The 21,143-nt window shown below is 33.3% G+C and overlaps 2 protein-coding genes and 1 pseudogene across 2 annotated transcripts; 2 read left to right on the forward strand and 1 right to left on the reverse strand.

Moving 5' to 3' along the window:
* Positions 1-107: 107 nt before the first annotated feature.
* On the reverse strand, positions 108-2,410 carry LOC143581988 (putative pentatricopeptide repeat-containing protein At5g08490 pseudogene; annotated as a pseudogene).
* A 2,580-nt stretch (positions 2,411-4,990) lies between these two features.
* On the forward strand, positions 4,991-11,663 carry LOC143581989 (putative sodium/metabolite cotransporter BASS4, chloroplastic). The gene is made up of 14 exons (XM_077064656.1): positions 4,991-5,229; positions 6,453-6,558; positions 6,737-6,844; positions 6,935-7,002; positions 7,160-7,238; positions 7,476-7,534; positions 7,640-7,708; positions 7,781-7,894; positions 7,986-8,007; positions 8,130-8,197; positions 8,300-8,385; positions 8,453-8,582; positions 8,668-8,769; positions 11,392-11,663. Exons 1-14 carry the CDS (start codon positions 5,014-5,016, stop codon positions 11,464-11,466), a joined length of 1,302 nt encoding a protein of 433 aa, XP_076920771.1. The 5' UTR covers positions 4,991-5,013; the 3' UTR covers positions 11,467-11,663.
* Positions 11,664-14,759: 3,096 nt separating this feature from the next.
* On the forward strand, positions 14,760-18,350 carry LOC143581990 (putative sodium/metabolite cotransporter BASS4, chloroplastic). Its single transcript, XM_077064658.1, has 14 exons — positions 14,760-14,960; positions 15,028-15,142; positions 15,461-15,568; positions 15,669-15,736; positions 15,925-16,003; positions 16,124-16,182; positions 16,277-16,345; positions 16,465-16,578; positions 16,757-16,778; positions 16,878-16,945; positions 17,192-17,277; positions 17,489-17,618; positions 17,711-17,812; positions 17,937-18,350. Exons 1-14 carry the CDS (start codon positions 14,760-14,762, stop codon positions 18,009-18,011), a joined length of 1,296 nt encoding a protein of 431 aa, XP_076920773.1. The 3' UTR covers positions 18,012-18,350.
* The last annotated feature ends 2,793 nt before the right edge of the window (positions 18,351-21,143 follow it).

Below are 21,143 nucleotides of genomic sequence, written 5' to 3' on the forward strand. Positions count from 1 at the left end.
ATTTTAGAAGCATCGGCCCCAAGTTGAACCACAGTTACAATAGTTATGGAGTCGGGTTTTACACCTTCTTTGAACATAATATGTAGCTGCTGGATAAAATCTATTACAAGTCGACTCTCCGCAAATGCATCGAGTATCGAGTTCCATGATATCAAGTCCTTTTTATGAATTAACGAGAAGGAACGAAATGCAGATATCACATCACCACATTTTGAGTAGAAATTTACGAGGGAGTTTCCAACCGACGTAACGTCACATAGGCTAGGATTACGGATAACGTAGCTATGAATTTGCTTTCCCGCCTGCACGTTTTGTAAATTTGCACAAGCAGAGAGAACGGTTAAAATAGTGATTGAATCGGGTTTGGTCATATTTAAAGAACTGAATTCTTGAAACAATTCCAACCCTTTAAACCACTCACCGTTCGAGGTATAACCCGCAATCATCGAATTCCAAGAAACCAAATCTCTCGAACTCATTCTTCTGAACATCGATTCCGCTTCTTTCATTCGTCTAGTTTTCGAGTAGAACCCCACAAGCGAATTCACAACAGAAACATCACAAACGAGATCCTCCCTACGCATTGCGTAACAATGAATCTCTTTCCCAAAACGATACACATGATCACCTCCAACCGAAGCACAAACAGGCAAAACATTCGCAATCGTAGCATAATTAGGCGGCACACCCTCCTTTACCATCCGTTTAAACACCGCAAACGCGTCAACCCCCAACTCATTCTCAATCAACCCCGCAACCATCGCATTCCACGACGCAACATCTCGTTCAGACATTTCATCAAACACCTGGTGCGCGTCACCTGACCCACACCGCAGCTTTAAATACATCGAAACCAACGCGTTTCCCACAAGGGTTTTCGACTCCAAACCCGTCTTTACAACATGAGAATGAACACTCTTTCCCAACATCAACCCATTCAACCGTACACAAACCGGAAGCACAATTGCTACAGTAACCGAACTGACATTAAAGTTCAAAGCTTTATACAATTTGATCACTTGGGTATCATGAACCCGGGTGGCTGCTAAACCGGATAACATAATGTTGCAGGTGACTGTATCAGGGTGAGTTATTTGATGAAAAAGACTATGGGTATCATTAAAAAGATTACATTTTGCATACATGTTAAGGAGTGATTTGGATATGAGGATACAAGAGAGTATACCTAGTTTGATTGCGGTGGTGTGAAGAGATTTGCCTAAGTTGATGTTGGAGTTTGCAGCACAAGATTTAATATTGGCTGCCAAGATTTGGTGATCAAATGTTTTGTATGAGGATTCATTCATGTTGCAGTACTGAAGAAGTTGTGATGATTTTAATTATACGTGTGAAGTTAACAACTCTTGGATATGACGGTATTACCCTTTGTAAAAATCCTGACTAGACGTCTAATTAATTAGAATAATTAGAAGGCCATGTTTGGTCAGGTTCATCTTCAAACGCCCCGCTTACACTAATACACGCTACTACATTGTTTCCAATAACAACCGAACCAATTTTGAGGGTTTTATTAAGTAGCTTCTATTTTTTTTTCCTATATTTTTTTAGGAGGATTTTATTAAAATTAATAAGACGCTAGAATAAAAAATGAAAGAATGCCAAGAAAACCCAGTCTAGTTAATATGTTTACTTTTATGTTTGGTGTAAAAAAATGCATTATTATATTTAATATATTTATTGTATTTTGGGTGTTGAGGAATTTATTTGTCTTGTTTATATTCGGTGATGTGGGCGGTGCAATGTGGTTGGTTTTGTTACCTATATAGATTAAAATGGATGGTTTTGGTGCCGCTATCAGCTACGTTGTTTTACTTTCTTTTATGGTTGTACTAACTTTAAAATTATTAAATGACATCTTTTAAGCATGCTATAACATATATGATAAAAACATGTGGTTATGTTCTAAATCAAGAACACCGGGCTGTTTCAACTTTCAAATAACAAATCTTCAAAATAAAATTAGTATTGCTATAAACTACGTAACACACTTTAAAAAAAAAAACGGCATGCAACACACCTTTAACAAATAATGAGAGGAGGCTTACATTGCACAAACTAAAGTAGATGAATGCACCCAAAGTATATAATTTATAATAATTGTTTTTAATATGCGTAATAATTTAAGATTGGTAGAAGTGTGACCACATTCGGTTTTATACGTACCTTTCCCAGCCATCTCACGAAACATTTGCATGGCGTTTTCTATATTCAAATTCTTGCATACCGGCCCGTTCAATAAACTACTGTAAGTGATAACATCAGGAACAAGACCTCTAAGTGTCATTGAATCAAATATTTCCCTTGCTTTGGTCATTTCACCTCGTAGACAATAACCATCTATAAGTGAACTGTATGTCACTATGTCGGGAACCTGACCTATCTCAACCATGATGTTTATAACAGCTTCAGCTTCTTCTAAATGCATCAACTAATGCGGTAAATGTGTGCACATCCGGATAAATCTTTTCATCCTCCATTTCTTTTAGCAACTTTGAGACCTCGTCCCAATGACTAAACTTACAAAGACCACAAACTAAAGAGTTGTAGGTGATGACATCTGGCATAATTCTTTTTTCAAATACCATTTCTTTAAAGAGGTTGAAAGCATCATCTATCATATTATCCTTGCAAAGACTATCAATGACGGTGTTATACGTAACAACGCTAGGCTCGCAATCGTTCTGTTCCATTAGTCTGAGCAAAGCAAAAGCCGTAAAGTTATTACCAAACTTGCAAAGCCCTTTAATCATCGTGTTGTACATAACAACATCAGGTTCACAAAGCTTTTGTTTAATGAGCTTCTTGAATAACATTTCCGCTTCAAGAATCTTTTGTTTAATGAGCTTCTTGAAAATTATTTATTTGTTTTTTAATAAAGCAAAAACGCTATTTGAAAAAGCTTTTTTTAAGCTTTTGGAAATTGCAATTTTTAAAAGCTTAGTCAATTTTTAAGCAACATGATTTGTGAAAAGGTAAGTGTTATTGTTTTAGAGTATTACGTGTTTTTATTGGACTTGGTATAGCATTTTTGAAAAACGTTGCTTTAATAATTTTGAGGTTGGTAGAACTATAAAGCATGGGAACATGACAAATGACATGTGTTTTACATGGAGATTTATTGAAAAAGTATATATGAGAATGTGGAAGGAAAGAGAGAGAGAACTATTCATACATATGTTCTACGGTTACAGCACAATGTTACAAGGATTGTTTCAGGTTGGGCGTTGTGTAGATGCGCACAAACTCTTTGATGAGATGCTTGCACAAGGCCAGAGTCCAAATGAATGCACTTATCGAATAATTTTAGAGGGTCTTTGCAACAACAATAAAGTAGAAGATGCACTTTCTTTGTTTCGTTTAGTGGGCGATGGCAAACTAAACAAAAGTATTGTTGTTTACAATATCCTCATTGACGGGGCGGGAAAAGGTGGGAAATTTCACATTGCTAGGACTCTTTTCCATGACATAATTTGCAACGTGAAGTTAGGACGTATAATGTGATTATTAGTGGTTTTTGTCAGGAAGGTCTATTGCAGATCATTCGTCGATTAATAAAGTCAAAGTTGCTAAATATCAGAAGTTATTGGGAATTATGCAAATGCGAAGGATCAAAGTCAAAAGGGTGGTGGCACTTAAGCATACTGATGTTTAAAGATGAAATGAAGTGTATGGATGATATCTTCCTGTCAAATTGAAGATGATTTTGACTCAACTGAACACGTCTTGTTTCTTATATGTGTTTTTGTTCTTGCAAAGATGGAGACTCGGACATGTGTATAAGTATGTCTGCACAAATCATACTCATGCAGTATAGATCTTGGCTAATGGCTAATAATGTATGTGACATATAAATTAAGATTCACAAAGACATCATAAGTAGGATGAACTTGGCTAATCAATGTTCAAATATTAAAATATGTCTGCAACCAACCAGACATCAGTTAAATTCAAATTATTGTAGATATATGAAAAAATTACTATGCGCACTTTGATATCATTTGTACACAACATGATAGGATTTTAAACATGATTTATGTTATTGTAAGAAAAACTTTAAAATAAAAATAAAATACAATAATGAAACATCTCATTGGCAAAAATCAACAATATAAATGATTTTGTATAAAGATTTTTTTTTTCTCGCTTTAAATTAAAACAATAATTGAAATCTACGAAAACGCGTTAGGATAGTACTTTAACCTATGATTAGGCGTGACCACTGGTGCAAATACCCAACATTGTTATGGGTTGTGAAAACGGGTTATGGGTTTTGTGACCTATAGATTAAAATGGATGGTTTGGTGATGCTAATCTCTATTTGGTTCACGTGACATCACGCTGTTGTACTTTCTTTCATTGTTGTACTAACTACAAAATTATTAAATGACACCTTTTAAGAATGCTATAACAAATATAATAAAAACATGCTGTAATATTCTAAACAAAATTACTTTTCACAACGAATGGTGTTGTTACATATTTCAGTACGAGTGTAATTATTTCTATTATTTCTATAAAGTAACAAATCTTCAAAATAAAACTAACATTGTTAAAAACCACGTACCACACCTTTAACAAATAATGATGGGGGCTTGCATTGTATAAAACTGAAGCATAAGATACAATTTTAAACATACACCGATTGTTTTATATATATATACCTTTTGCAATAAATCCTCATGTAAAAAAACATGTCATTTTTCATGTTTCCCTGCTTTATAGTTCTACCAACCTCAAAATTATTAAAATAACGCCCTTTAGAAATGCTGATAAAAACATGGCGTAATACTCTAAAATAACACTTTACTTTTCACAAATATACTTTTATACTTCCACAATTTTAAAATTAATTATCTTTTTAGCCAATTTTTTTCAAACCTTTTGCATATTTAAAATAACTACCAATAACAAAAAAAAGTAAATAAATAAATAAATAATTAATAAAAAACAAACACACAGTAGAGTGTGAGGTCCAGCTCCGTTTAGGGGCAGATGGCGGGAACCGTTCAATCCTTACGACGCGTCACTTCTCCGGCAACCGGAATCTCAACTTCTCGCTCCGTCAACCGCAAATTCAAGCCGCCGCACCTTATTATTCTTTCCGGCAATCGTTCATTTGGCGCGAGTATCAGCAAGTCATTGGTTCCTCGAGAACTCCGTTCAGTTACCGGAACAATTGTTATCAGAAACAGCATCAATTCCGATCAGGTTTTTCATGTTATATTAATTGTTAATTGTTAAATGCATTCATTTAGTTAATTCACATGCTGTGTAAATTACAACTGCTAGGGTTATATGTATTGAGCTAGCTCTTTTTTCTAAAGCTCGAGCTCCGTGAGTCGTGCTTTTTTTAAGCTCGAGCTTGGCTCGTTTATATTTATAAAATAATTTATATACATTTTTTATAAGTTGTGAGGAATCTTAAATAAGCCTTAGCTTGGCTCGAGCTTATGTGCAGTACCTTAAATGAGCCAAAGCTTGAGTTCGGCTTGTGAGTCGTGTTTTTTTAAGCTTGAGCTTGGCTCGTTTATATTTGTTAATCAACTTATATATACCTATTTTTTTTATAAATTTCGAGAAAATCTTAAACGAGTATTAAGTTTGGCTCGAGCTCGTGTGCAGTACCTTAAATGAGCCAAAGCTCGGCTCGAGCTTGGTTGCGTGGTGTGAAATTAATATACAGAAGTTCAAAAGAAGTTTTTGAAATGCACAACTGCACAAGGCTCGAGGTTGGGCTCGATAACTAAACGAGCTTTATATGAGGCTGAGGCTCGACTAGATAAGGCTCAGCTCGTTTCGAGCTTTTTATTGAGCCAATATCAAGTAGCTCGGCTTGTTTCAAGCTCTCTTTTCTAAAGCTCGAGCTCGGCTAGTGAGACGCGTTTTTTTAAGGTCGAGCTTGGCTTGTTTGTATTTATTATTTAGTTATATACATCTTTTTAATTATTTTATAAAGTTTGAGAAAACCACAAACGAGCCTAAGCTTGGCTTGAGCTTGTGTGCATTACCTTAATTGAGCCAAAGCTCGGCCTAGAGTTCAGTTCAGTGGCAGACCCTAGAAATTTTTTCATGGGGGCAATCGGGGGGCTTAACACTGATTTTAAGGGGTGCGGTCGGAATTTCTACATATGTATAACAGTAGAATTTATTTTTAAGTGGGCGGCCGCCTCCTTAAAAGGGGCTAGGTCCTCCCCTGGCTCGGCTGTGTGGTGTGAAATTAATAGATTAAAGTCCAAAAGAGCTAAAAGTTTGAAATACACAAGGCTCGAGCTTGGGCTTGGATAATTAGACGAGCTTTATTTGAGGCTCAGGCTCGGCTCGATAAGGCTCAGTTTGTTTCGAGATTTTTATTGATCCGATCTCAAGTATCCTGGCTCGTTTTCATTCCTAAATGTATGATCTGAAGAATAGTAATGTGGTTGGAGATTCAGGGAAACGGTGGTCCCAATCAACCTGGTGAAAAGCTTGGACCGTCCAAGTTTTTGGTTTCTGCAGAACCTTTGTTGAATTTTGTTTCCAGCAATTTTCTTCCATTAGGTAATGTCATCTGCTTTTGTGTAATTAGATTATTGTTAATGATGTTATTGTTAAATATCATATGAAATGGAACTTGAATAGGGCAAGTTTGAAGCTCTTTTTGATACTTGATTTTGTAATTGTATTATTACAGCCTGCATTAGTTACTGAAACTTGGTTTTGTGATTAATGAATGCAGCTCTTATTGGAGGAGTCGCATTAGGTCTTGCAAACCCCAGCCTTGGTTGTCTTGCTCATACATATCATGTATCAAAAGTTAGCGCTTTTGGGATATTTATCATATCAGGTAAAAAGAAGTCACACTTTTAGTTTATTCACCAATGTGACAGAATCTTTATTTATTAACAAGCTTTTACTTCTTGTTTATAATAAACAGGCTTGACACTGCGTAGTGATGAAATAGGTGCAGCTGCTGAAGCCTGGCCAGTTGGACTTTTTGGGCTAGTATGAACTATGAACTTTTATAATTATTAGTTTCACTTAACCAGAAGTAATACTGTTAGTATTTCAATTGAATCAGATAAATTGATATCAGCCTTAAATTTTGTCATCAAAGTAAATGATGAAGTTCTGAATTACTCTCTTATTATGGTCAGTGCAGGCTTCTATTTTGTTGCTTACTCCTTTCTTTTCCAGAGTTATACTGCAACTTCATCTTCAACCTCAAGAATTTGTCACAGGTTTGACCTTAGAACAGGACCGTGCAATACGTTTCTAATATTAATTGATGACTAATTGCATATTAAAATAACAACAAACTTTGATCTAGTTTTGGTATGTGTAACAAGCTTTAGTCGTAGTCACAAAGTTAAAAGACTTTCAAAAAGTTTTTACTTAGGGAGTTAGGGTAATCTTATAAGTTAACCGTTTCTAAGCTTTTTATATGATTATTTTGTCATTTTGTATATTCCTTACAGGACTTGCTCTGTTTTGTTGTATGCCTACAACATTATCAAGTGGAGTTGCATTAACACAGGTTAGTTGACTTTTGTTCACTTTTCTTTTTATTACCATTCTTTTATATATTTATAAGATTAAAGAAAGTTTGATTGTGACCAAAGTATGAATCTTTTTGATTCAGCTTGCTGGAGGAAATTCAGCATTGGCTCTTGCAATGACAGTTATATCTAATCTGTTGGGAATTCTTTTTGTAAGTTCAGAAACATTTTACACGTTTCAAAAAAATTCGTCTTTACATAGATTTACTTTTTATACATTGTAGGTTCCATTTTCTATATCAAAACTAGTAGCTGGTGGAGTTGGTACATCTGTTCCTGCTGGTCAGTTATTTAAAAGCCTTATTGTCACACTTTTGATACCTCTGATTATAGGGAAGGTAACAGTGTAACAAACTATTTATAATTATGTAAGTTACTGTTTAGCAGATCTTTTGAGTTTTAAAAGTTCCTTGTTCTTTCATTTGACAGGTTTTCCGGGAATCCTTTAAAGGTGATTATTCTTACTCTGCCTAATTTTCATGTTTTTATGGACTGTTTGAATTAATACTGAGATGCATTTGACATTTGTGTACTTAACTTCTTCTGAATTATCGAATTTTGTACACAATGCAGGCGTTGCTGATTTTGTTGACACTAATCGTAAGCTTTTATCAAATTTGAATTCACTTTTACTAAGTTTGGTAAGATAACTCTATTTATTATTTTATATTCTTATCTTTGTCACAACAATGTGTCAAATTAAATTAATCCAACTTTTGTGTTTAATGATTAATCTTATTCAGGTCCCCTGGATACAAGTGAGCAGATCAAGGCCACTGCTTCTAGCAGTTAAGCCTGAAGTTTTCCTTGTAGCTGTGTTAATGGGAGCGTATGTTTTATTTTTTATAACATAATGTTTATTAAGTTTAAATATAAATTTATACCATTAACTGCAGGCTTCTTCACCTCATACTGTTGGGATTCAATGCTCTCTCAATACAAATCCTATCTTATGTATCTGGTGGCAGCAAATCGGTTTTTGCAAAGAAGGAAAATGCTACTGCTCTGTTACTTGTTGCAAGTCAGGTGACAATGATAAAATTATTTTTAAAATTCTTAGACTGTTTAAATTAAAAAAAGACAGTTGCTTAAAATTGAGACATATTTCCAGAAAACCTTGCCGGTGCTGGTTGCAGTCGTGGATCAACTCGGTGGTGTATTTGGTGAATCCGGTTTGCTTGTCCTTCCATGTGTAGCAGCACATTTAAACCAGGTTTAACACACGTTTACATTTAATTAAGAGTTATTTACACAAATGGTCCTTGTGGTTGGTACTAAGTTCTAAAAGTTGCAAGTTTGGGTTTCGTGGTTTTGATTTTTTTTAACTAGTTTGGGGTCTAAGGCTGACTTTCGTTAAAAACTTCTTTATATTTGTGTAAATGGCCGCTTTACTCTTTTTAAATAAGTATACCATTTGTCATTAAGGCTATTTAATTAGAGAGGCTATTTGTGTTTGGGTGGGAGACAAAAGAGGAGGGGGGGGGGGCGTAAAACTTTTTTAAAAGCGTGATTTTTATTAACTATGTGCAGATGATATAAACAGTCCATGGTGTTTATTTTCTTTTTTTTAGTTAAAGGGTATTTGGTCATTTATCCAAATTTAACTGTAAAATCAATGGAGGTTAGTCTTAGACCCCAAACTTGCTGTAAAATCGAAACCACATACCTCAAAATCGCAACTTTTAAAACCTTTACCCAAACATGTGCTTTTGACAAAACCACAAGGACCATCTATTTAACTAAATCTATTATAAATTTATAGGGTAAAGTTAAAATACAAAGGACAACAAAAATGAGAAGAGTGAGAAGGAATCCAGTCCATTGATCTTAGATTTGAATGGCTGAGATTAATTTAATAAATAAAAATTGATGGAAATAATCCACATTTGTTGACTTTCCCTCTCCACATGCAAGGTACATGTCAATTCCCCCATCATTTTAAAATGCCCATAACTTTTTCATACGACATTATTTTTTAAAAAAAAATTCACCATAATAATAAGCTTTTTTTATCTTTAATTAATAAATATTTAATATTTTATAAAAAAAAGTATATTTCTACTTTAACTAGAAAGGGGTGGCGGCGCAGCTTGTTGCCCGCCTACCTGCTATGTTGATGTAATATGTATGTTTCTACTTTAATTAATAAATATTTAATATTTTATAAAAAAAAAAATATGAGTATCATATTGTTATATAAAAATAAAAATAAAATTAATGGGTTTTTTAATTGTGTTTTTTTTGTTGTTCATTGTGTCTTTTAGTTAAGTTTTCATATGAATTGTATTATAGGTTTTGATCATTATATTTTTCAATTGGTACTCATATTAAAGACAAAAATTAAAACAAAGATTACGTCATTGTGTTGTTTTGTTCGTCATTAACTTTTAGTAATTGTGTAATACGTTCATTGTCTTTTATTCGGATTGATATATGACAAATTCATTTAATTTGAGAAAAATAGTATTGCGTTCATTGTATATTACGTTCAAGTCATTGTGTAATATGTTGTTTCCATTGTGTTTTACGTTTCAAGTCATTGTGTTATATATATTCACCATTGTGTCTTACGTTTTAGGTCATTGTGTTATACGTATTCACCATTGTGTCTTACGTTTTAGGTCATTGTGTTATACGTATTCACCATTGTGTTTTACGTTTCAAGTTATTGTGTAACATGTATTAATCATTGTGTTTTATGTATTAGATAATTTGTTGTTATTTTATCATTATTTTTACATATTATTATTACACAACGGTGTTATTAGTATTTAAAAGAACATAATGATGAGTTGAAAGACACAATGACGAAAAAAGACATAATGATAAACGAAAAGACACAATGGTGTGCGAAAAGACACAATGACCAAAAAAGACACAATGATAAGCGAAAAGACACAATGCTGTGCGAAAAGACGCAATGGTGTGCGGAAAGACACAATGACGAAAAAAAGACACAATGGTGTGCGAAAAGACACAATGACGAAAAAAGACACAATGGTGTGCGAAAAGACACAATGACGTGATTTTTGTTTTAGATTTTATATAACAAAAACGCCCTGCTTGCGGTGCGCACATATAATGTATATATGTGTGAACCCTTGGGTGGGCAAAAGTAAAATTGCACTAATTTTGACGTTATTTTACTAATCACGTGAAAATAACGTTAAAAGTGGCGGAAGGTTAATCAGGCATCATGTGGTGGCGTTGATAGCCGAAAGACAAGGGCACATGCACCAATCAGCCGGTGTCCCGATGATTGAGTGTTATGTGTCTTATGTCCAAGGCTTGATTCAAAACTACTATCGAGCCGGGGGTCTCACCGGAAGCAGCCTCTCTATCCCTATGGGATAGAGGTAAGGCTGTCTACATCTTACCCTCCTCAGACCCTACCATAGCATTGCTATTGGTGGGATATACTGAGTACGATGATGATGATGATGATGATGATGATTTTATATAACAAAAATCATACTCATATTAAAGATAAAAAACGCTTGTTATTATGATAAATTTTTTTTAAAAAAAAATATCATATGAAAAAGTTATAAACGTTCTAAAATGATGGGTGCATTAACATGTGCCTTGCATGTGGAGAGAGAAAATATGTACAATTACCTCTGTACCCTTTTTTTTTGGTCCCCACTTGACACATGTCAGTTATTTATGGCTTCTCACACTTCTCATTTTTGTTACCCTTTGTAGAATAACTTGACCGTAAATTTATAACCTCTTTTAAGGAAAACATCATTTGTAATATCACCTCAAGATTCAACATAATTTCTGTTACTGCTCGTGATGTGAATGTTTTTTTTTGGTGTGTGCGCGTGTGTAGATTATCATGGACTCTTTCTTTGTAAGCTTTTGGAACAAGAAGGAACAATCAGTTAGCAATGCCAAGGTGGCGTAGATTGCAATAACTGGGAATTGCAGTGATTAAGATAACGGTGATAGTTTCGTGCAACAACTGCAATAACTGAGAACATGTCGTACGGGTATATTTATATTCTTTTTTTCTTTAACATACACTCACTGTCACTAAAGTTCTCAAAGTTTGTTAAAAACATTATGACCAAGCTTATGTAGAAGAGTAGATTCTTGGTGTCATGATTTGGCTTAGTTTGGTTATAACTTATAACTCAAGTCCCGTATCGATAATCAAACACGAACTAAACGAATAACTCTCGTTTATATTAATCAGAAAATATAACTTTAAAAACTGATTACAAACCTCAAACCCTAACTCAGTTTGATTGTTGATGAACCCTAACTTGGTTGCATCTAGATGAACCCTAACACGGTTACATCTCGTGCGTGTCTCTAGATGAACCCTAACTCGGTTGCACCTCACACCACACAATCTATAATGTCTAACCTATCGTGTTTATATAGACTAACCTAAGTTGTCATCCAAGACATTACTTATTCTAATTACAATACAATTAGGAAATATAACGTAATTAGGAAACATAACCAACCATGACCAGCTTGTCAACATTGGTCCTTCAAGTTCACCGACTTGTGACTTGGAGTCCGAAATTACTTCCAACAATAACTATCGACCACATCTTTATGTCTTTTAACGAGGAAAACCTGTTTAAGAAAAGAGAATATATATGCATATGTGTATCCATATATCATATATGGAGATAGACAGATTGGTTTTTGTGGTTTTGTGTGTGTGTGTGTGTGTGTGGGGGGGGGGGGGGGGCTAAATTAAAGTTTTGTATTTGGATCATGTGAGTTCACAAATCCTGAAAGTTTGAAACCAGTAGATATTCTAAATCGGGTAACCGAAATGTTTTTAGATGCATAAAGTCGGGTTATTGAAATACTTTGGGTTTTTATCTGGTTTGATGGATAAACGGAAGTGTTGATTCACCGCCCTGAATCGATCAAGTAAAGTCGTCTTGTTAAAGTTTTTCATACGCAGTTAAATAGAGAATTGCATCTAACTCTTAGTTGCATTGAGTTGGTTTGTTCTTCCACTGCCCTACTTTGGTTTCGTCGTAGTTGGTAATGTTAGTGTAATCAATTCATTGGGTAATTAGGATTTACTTAAGATTGTATTTTTTTTTGAACGGCAATTCGAATAAGTGTCTCTAGAGTTTAGAATATACCATCTACAAATTTACCACGATATATACAAAAGACTAAAGGTAAATGCATATTGTGTAACTCAATATTATTTGATAAGCTATTTCAGTGTTACAACTACATTGCTCATAATAAAGTAATAATTTGATCTATTTTATTTTATACCTTTTTATATTTACATCATTAATCCGTATACATTTAGCCTTTACCAACTACCTATAAAGTATTTTCTAAAAATTTAGCACTTTAGCTCATTTGAGCTCTTTTTTAGCCTTTACACGTCTTGCCCAACAATGCCTGTTAATAAATGAAATTTCTTGGTCATCAAATACGAGTTGCTGTCAGAGTATGATGGATGATCAAATGATACTGCTTACCAAAGCCAAACCGGTATAGGGTATTTTGATAAAATTCGGTAGGTACCACTTTGTGAAGTTTCAGGATCGATACAATATCGGTTTTTTACAGATACTGTACTGTAGCGAGCATTTTCGGTACTGGTACCCATTTTTATTATTAATGGTATCGGCATTTTTGGTACTGGTACCGATCTCATCCCTATTTGTTCCTCCATGAGACTACATGTATATGAATACGTATGTGTGGGAAATTTGTATGTATGTGTGTAAACGTAGAAAAATAGATTATCTACACATAATTAGAAATGTATTATTATAGGGTGAGTACTTTTTAGTTGTTGTTAGTGATGTTTAAAAGCTCTTTACTCGCTCAAAACTAGCTAGAGACTAACTCGTTTGAAATTGGCTTGTTTATAAATGAGCCAAGCTGGCTTGGTTTGTATGGACTGGGCTGACTCAGTTTGTTATAAATGACTTGAGCTCGAGCCAATGGAAACTGGCTTGTTAGCTAGCCCGTTTAAGTTATAATATCAAAGCAACTGTTGAATATTAGTTTAAATTTAACGGGTTAGCTAGATAGGACATTTGGATGATATCAAGGGACGAGGTGCAAAAATCTTGTACTTCCGATGGAATGGCTTAATCAAGACTTGATGGATTGACTTGATAAAAATTTAACGAATCCCTTGATTAAATATATCTGTCTACAAAATTTGAGGGACCGTTATGATCAACGTTCGAGGTACTTGATTGTCGACCACCATGTCTACAACCTCGTCCAAACACTTTTTGAACTCTATGTATGGACCTAAACAGTTTTTGAAGCATCGACAATACAAGTCTAAACAAACTTCTTCATAATCTGGTAATTCAAAACATCATGTGAACTTCTACCACTCTAGTGATCATCTCGTCTAGTGTACCTGAAAATGATTAGCAACAAAGTCGGTGGGTTTACGACTGACCAACTTAAAGAATACACAGCTTGATGTACTGTATTATGCGGTAAGTTACACGCAAATAAAACATTATTCACACGGCATACGAGCCAAAGAATTTATGTTAATATGTATGCACACTCAGTGAAAGGATGAAAGCTAAATGTTTGAATCCAATCTCTCTCAAGTATAGTCCAAGTATATACCAACACTAATCTTAAATTAACATTTATATAAAAATTTGATTCTTTTTCTAAGTTCTATGCAACTACTCTATTCAACAAATGTGACATATATACTGATCATATTAGCTCATGCTAACAATAGTAAAAATAGACTCATCAAGGTTTTGAATCATTTAAAGAACACATCAAATGGATATTCGGTTGATTTTATATGATTTTGCAACTATAGAATGGATTATGCTTTAACAAAACTTATGCAGACATGCCTATCTTACCTATTAAACACACTTAAAAATATAACATCTATTGTAAATAATATCATTCATCATATTTATATGTTATATTTGATAAATCCCAAAAATCGCAAGTTCAAATTTACCTCCATAAGAGAACACATTACACATAATTATATATATAAATGCATGCATGTTATTATTAACATATGTTAAATAATGTATTTATGAATATATGTATATTATTAAGTCTATGTTGCTGGTGATATAAAGCATAGTTGTACTGTCTATGCATAATAGTTTCATTAACTTTATGGAAAAGGAGCCATGATGATATTAAAGGTAGGAAGGTTTGTGCATGGTCTAAGCAACAACCAGTCAGTCTACCAGAATGCTTCAAATCATGGCAAAAAACACTCCTACAATGATCGGAACCACTCGTTTCCGATCAACGAACCACTTATGTCCATCATCACACTGCGGTCATCACTCGAGTGGTTCTAGTATTATCCGCAAAACAACATTGCCTCCACCAAACCTCCAGTATGTTACTAGAACGTTAATCATCAGAAGCTGCAAAAATCATGATCAGGTACATAATTTTCATTTATAAGATTTCTTTTCGTTATAATTAATTAACTTGGTTGATGTAATAGGAGTTTCAGGAAATCGTGGGTCGTGATCACCTTCTTCAAGAATCGGTTTTACCAAAACTTCGGTTATCTGTAGCACCTCTGGTGAAATTTGCAACCTCCTCCAGTTTTCTACCATCGGGTAATATTATTTGCATATGTAGGCAATAAACGGTTTATATTAAGAGTAGATTAGAGACTGTGTGAGTTGTCGTTAAAAAAAAGGTTTTAGTAAACACTTTTTTTGATAATGAAAACTAAAGTTCCAATTTTGTGATTTCTTTTATAAATGGTTAAAAGTTTTTAAAATCAAGTTATAATATTTGAATGGTAAACAAGAATTAGTTATGTTTAATTACGTTCTCAACATAGTTGTGTTTAACAATTTACCTGCTTTCAAGATGTGATCATGCTTTTCAATGTCGTATTACCGACTAATTTATTAGTCCACTTGGTGCAGCTCTTATTGCAGGTGTAGTATTTGCCCTCATAAATCCTAGCGCAGGCTGTCTCGCTCATAAATATCAAGTATCCAAGTTTAGCATTATTGGAATTTTCCTCATATCAGGTAACAAGTTATAAAACTTTATCTAGTGTAAGTTACAATGTCTCCATTCGGTCATAACTAACCCATTTTAATTAATCATATTTTTTTCTCCATGAAACAGGATTAACGCTGCCTAGTGAAGAAATTGGCAAAGCTGCTGAAGCATGGCCGGTTGGGCTCTTTGGACTAGTATGAACCTCAAAACCTATTAGTGTCATTACGAGCCTCCCCGGGAGATTGGGCGTGGGACCGTCACCACTTATGTTCAAATTCTTTAGTCTTTTTTTATAGATCTATCATACATATCCCAATAGTATTTAAATTATCAAGTTGTTATCATTTTCTTACACTCTAATGTATTAAAATTGTCAACGCAGACTTCAATTTTATTGCTAACTCCCCTCCTTTCCAAATTTATGATGCAAGTTCACTTAAAACCTCAAGAATTTGTAACAGGTCTGTCCAACCTTTAAAAATTGATTGTGTGATATTTAGACTACATGATATTGGTGGCATAGTTACATACTGTTATGTGTATATTAAATATGCATATTATACATTTTGGTGACCATACAGGTCTAGCACTATATAACTGTATGCCTACAGCAATTTCAAGTGGAGTTGCTCTAACCAGGGTTAGTTGATTGTTCAAGAAAAAAAAAATTTATAGTCACTAATTTTCATTTGATTATTATGCAATAAAAACAAGGTTTATTATTTATGATGCAGCTTGCCGGAGGAAATTCGACTTTGGCTCTTGCAATGACTGTATTATCTAGTCTGTTAGGAATATTGATTGTAAGTACAAAAATAATAATGGTGGCTCATTTTCTTTTAACTTCAGGAAGTTTTTATTTGGATTTAATTAATAGCTACATATTGTACATTACAATCACCAACTATAGCTTAATTTGTAGATTCCTTTTTCTGTATCAAGATTAATTGCTGGTGGAGTTGGTGCAACTGTTCCGGCTGATGAGATGTTTAGAAGCCTTATTGTCACAGTTTTGATACCTCTGATTTTGGGAAAGGTATAATATGCTACTCGAAAAATTTTATTAATAAAAAGAATAACTAATCCGGATGTGTTCGTAATTTATATTTTCTTTGATCCTCAATATTTGAAACATATATAAGAGTCATTCTCTTGCTTATTGTCTCATTATAAGCCTCACAAGATTAACACTTTCTTTTATTTCTTTATAACAGCTTTTTCGGGAGTCTATTAAAGGTGATTTACCTACTCGGTCAAATATTTTACAACTTAAGTGATCAATATCTTTAACTACATCATTTGCCTTGATGTTTTCTTCACACATATTCTTTGCAGGCATGGCAGATATTGTTGATAGTAATCGTAAGCACTTATCTGTGCTGAGTGCAATTTTGCTGGGCCTGGTGAGAATAAGTAGTCTCTTGCATTAGTTTGATTTTTATATTAATCTATAGCAAAAATGTAATAAGAAAAATACCTCAAATGTTTCTTTAATAGCAACAGAAATAACTACCTCCTTTTGTTGGTCATATTGTTCAAATTAAACAAAATGGTAGCAAAGTTTTAAGTGAATCAATAATTTATTGTCATTATCGTGCCTTGAGGAACTGAATCTGACTATTGTGTTTTATGATTATAATTGTATTCAGATCCCTTGGGTACAAGTTAGCAAATCAAGGCCATTGCTTTTAATGGTTAAACCTGAAGTCGCTCTTGTAGCGGTCTTAATGGGAGCGTATGTTCTTATTAACTTCCTTTGATATTTTACACATTATGTTTATTTCATATAAATTTCATGATTTTTATTTATACATACAGTTCAAGAATACGTTTAATTTATGCATTTTACATCGCGTGCTCGATTGAATAAACAAGATTTAATATCTGAAATGGGATCTATCACTTCAGATTTTGTTACTATTTTAAAGTAATATTATAAAATGCAGGCTTCTTCACCTGATGCTGTTGTGTTTTAATGCCCTCTTGATACAAATCCTATGTGCTGTGTTGGGTGGCCGCAAATCAATTTTTGCAAAAGAGGATAATTATAAGACAGTCCTGCTTGTTGCGAGTCAGGTATCACTAATCAGCTGATATTTTAGTTACTCCTGAATAGAATTGAAACTGTTACGTTAAATGAGACCTGATATGTTACAAGGTATGTGTAGAAAACTATGTCGGTTCTGGTTGCGGTTGTGGAACAACTTGGTGGTACTTTTGGTGAAGCCGGTTTACTTGTTCTTCCGTGTATTGCGGCACATATAATCCAGGTTTATCACCTTAATTCTCTGTATTTGTAGAAAACTATATAATCATGTTGTAAGTTGATTTCAAAGGTAACTGAATTAATAGTGTTATGTTGCATATAACTAGCATTTGAAATTTCTTGTGCAGGTTATCATCGACTCGTTTATAGTAGGCTTTTGGAACAAGAGGAAGCAATCACTTGACAATGTGAAGATTGTGTAACATTTCAATATTTGTGTGGATTGTAACGCGCGGAAAATAAGCATCTTTGTTGATTGTAGCAATTATAATAATCATGACATGGGAATGTGAAGGGTGTTCATGACTGGGATAATATTGATGACATGCTAATTATGTAACGTTTTCCATCGTCGTAATGCTCACATAAATCCTAGCCATAATAATTTGATTCCGGGCCAATAGTATAGTTGCGTCAATGTTCTCATTATCATTCTGTTTACTCCATATACTGTACTTCTAAAATCAACAGTGTCAACTGACTTTTGACCGTTCGATGGCTGCATTTTTCACTATATCAGCCACTCGATTTTCACGTATTTTAGGTCACAGTTGCTACAAGAATGGTAAAACAGTAAAAGGATTAATTCCAATCAGAACATAAAAAGGTTCAAATTACAATATTACCCTTCTCGCTTCACTTATCAAGTTTCTTGCGCAACAACGAAAAAAATTAGTTAACTTAACTTATATTACTAACCTCAGCTAGAATAGAATTGTCATTAACACATTTTCTTGCCCCCATAATTTTCAACGAAACCGATAAACTTTGTTTTTTTTATATATATATATATATAACTCAAAACTGTGAACTCATAGATTAAAAGAATTTGACTAACATAAATATATCATCTTTATTTTATCAGATTGTATTGATTACATGTTCTACCAAGTTGATTTCTTGGTCCATCTACCAGGAAATGTGTCATTACGATAATGATACCAGAATCCATCTGGCTTTACCAACCAATAGCATCTTTGAATGCTGAAAACACGCTCAGTGAGACAAGAAATGTTCGAATTAAAAAGACTGATAGATTGATGCTTTGATTCCCACCAAAATTCGCGTTTGTAGTAGGTGCCGTATGATATCCCAAACTTCCAATCAAACTCTTCATTGAAATCTAGTATGCGATTTCCTTGATCGTCTTTTCCAGAGACATGAACTATAATATTGTCTTCGATGGCGTTAGTAACATACATCCTCATAGTCCATAGATAAACGTGGTCTGGGTTAGAAGCAATGCTAAATGATAGCATTGTGAGTATTATGAATACCCCATGAAACATCAAATTCATGTTTCCTTTGTATCTACTAGTTTTTTTTGCATTTTACAAGTCTTTTATACATGATAAAATTAACATTTATTAATGTAATAAGATTTCATCATCTTATTGTTATATTCATCATGTTATTGCTACAATATTACTTATGTCAATATGGTAATGATCCAACTATATTGTCATATTATAGAAAAATATAATATAATTAGTTAATATGTAGTGATAGATCTAGAGTTTTCATTAAGAGGAGCGAAAAAATGGTCAGCTCATTGGGCCGGCTCGAATCAGGTCGGTCAAAATCGATGGTCTTAAAACAGGCCGGGTCAAAATTGGATCAGAGAAAAATTCAAACTTATTTACTTAACCCGCGTTATTGTATAACTATTGATATATATTTCTTTATTTATTTCGTCCAGTCATACTTATTTAATTAAAGATATGGATTTCACAAGATCTTTAATCATACTTAAAACGTTAAAATGTGTATATTATATTATACTTACTGCATTTTTTTCAAAAGGGGGTGGTGACGCAGTTTGTTGTCCACTTGCCTACCTCTTTATTGTAATTGGATCATTTTGTTCAATACATGAACTACTCTTTTTTAAAAAATGTGAGTAATCCGACGACAAAACATATGTCACACCTCGCCAAGGCAGAAATGCAGGCATGTGACGTTTATGGACAATCACATCTATCAATTAACGTAATGGTCCTACATGCGACACGATGCTTGTATATACCCACAAATTTCTTGTTTGTTTTAATACTCTGAAAAACGTACTTATAGAATCAACATATTGTTACTATCATCAATCACATGGACATATATGTTTGCTATGCAAACTTTGCGTAGCAATTTTTTTTTGTCGAAAATTGCTATACATTTATAACAAAATCGAGAAACTGGAATAATAGCGACTAAACTAACAGACGTAATTAAGTAAGCAGTAAAGTATTACCTAAGGGGATTGTACCATGATGACATTTCAGTAATAGCACAATCTATAAAGGTATAAGAAAAAACTACAAAAAGTATGTCACTAATATAGATTGGCAAATCCACGCTATTACTTATTAATTAATGGGTCAATTTGGTTATGTTTCAACTCATATGAGCATCCAAATCTTCAAAAGATCTAAAACATAAAGAAACTTAGAAGCGTAGTTGTGATTAAACATCAAACAAATTTACCTCCATATTGGTAGGCGTTAGTTACAACTTTACTAATAATAAACATAAACCTATTTGTGACGGGGGATTAACTGGTGTAATTACTCAAAATCCCAAAAACAATGCGAAACAGAAAAAAAAAACCAAATTAGACAATAAACCTACTATAGAACTTGAAGAATCATACAATAAATTAAAATGAAACATACATAATGGAGTGATAACTGGATTCACATAGTATGATTTCTCTATCTATAATTGGTCTAGTAAATTTAACACGTTACTAAAAATGATGTGTTTGACCCGTTTACCAAAATTATAATTTTGATCTATTCACTAAAATTGATGAGTTTGCCTGTTTACTAAAAATGATGATTCATGGTCAAACATAAAAACATACCCTAAGAATGATCTACAAATCTATCTATCCATACGTATAATAGAATTAGAAACTATGAGCACACGTTAATTATTTTGATATAAAAGACACTTGAAATTTTATAAATAAATGATTTATTATATAACTTTCAAACAAATAAGGCATCCATTTACACTATGTATAATGTATTAAAGCAAACGTATGTGCTACAGTAAAGTATAAGTCTTTACAATTTTAGTCCCTTCATATTTAAATTGTTACACGTTAGCCCTCTCAAAGTTTAAAGTATTTCATTGTGATCCTTAGCATATTACCTTTTCAAACCTTGCTTACTTTGCAGTTTAACCCCTTTTCATGATTTTAATTTATGTCATAACATATGTTTTTCTTTTTATTATTATTTATATATCTAAATTATTCATTCTTTTACAATGATCAACATATGAAATTCTTTCAATACTTTATATGTTGTGACGACATTTTTATTTTTTATTTATGT

Source organism: Bidens hawaiensis, unplaced genomic scaffold (assembly GCF_021521415.1).
Source record: "Bidens hawaiensis isolate Kalapana, Puna unplaced genomic scaffold, B.hawaiensis_p1.1 tig00031364_1, whole genome shotgun sequence".
In the NCBI taxonomy this organism is placed as follows: domain Eukaryota; kingdom Viridiplantae; phylum Streptophyta; class Magnoliopsida; order Asterales; family Asteraceae; genus Bidens; species Bidens hawaiensis.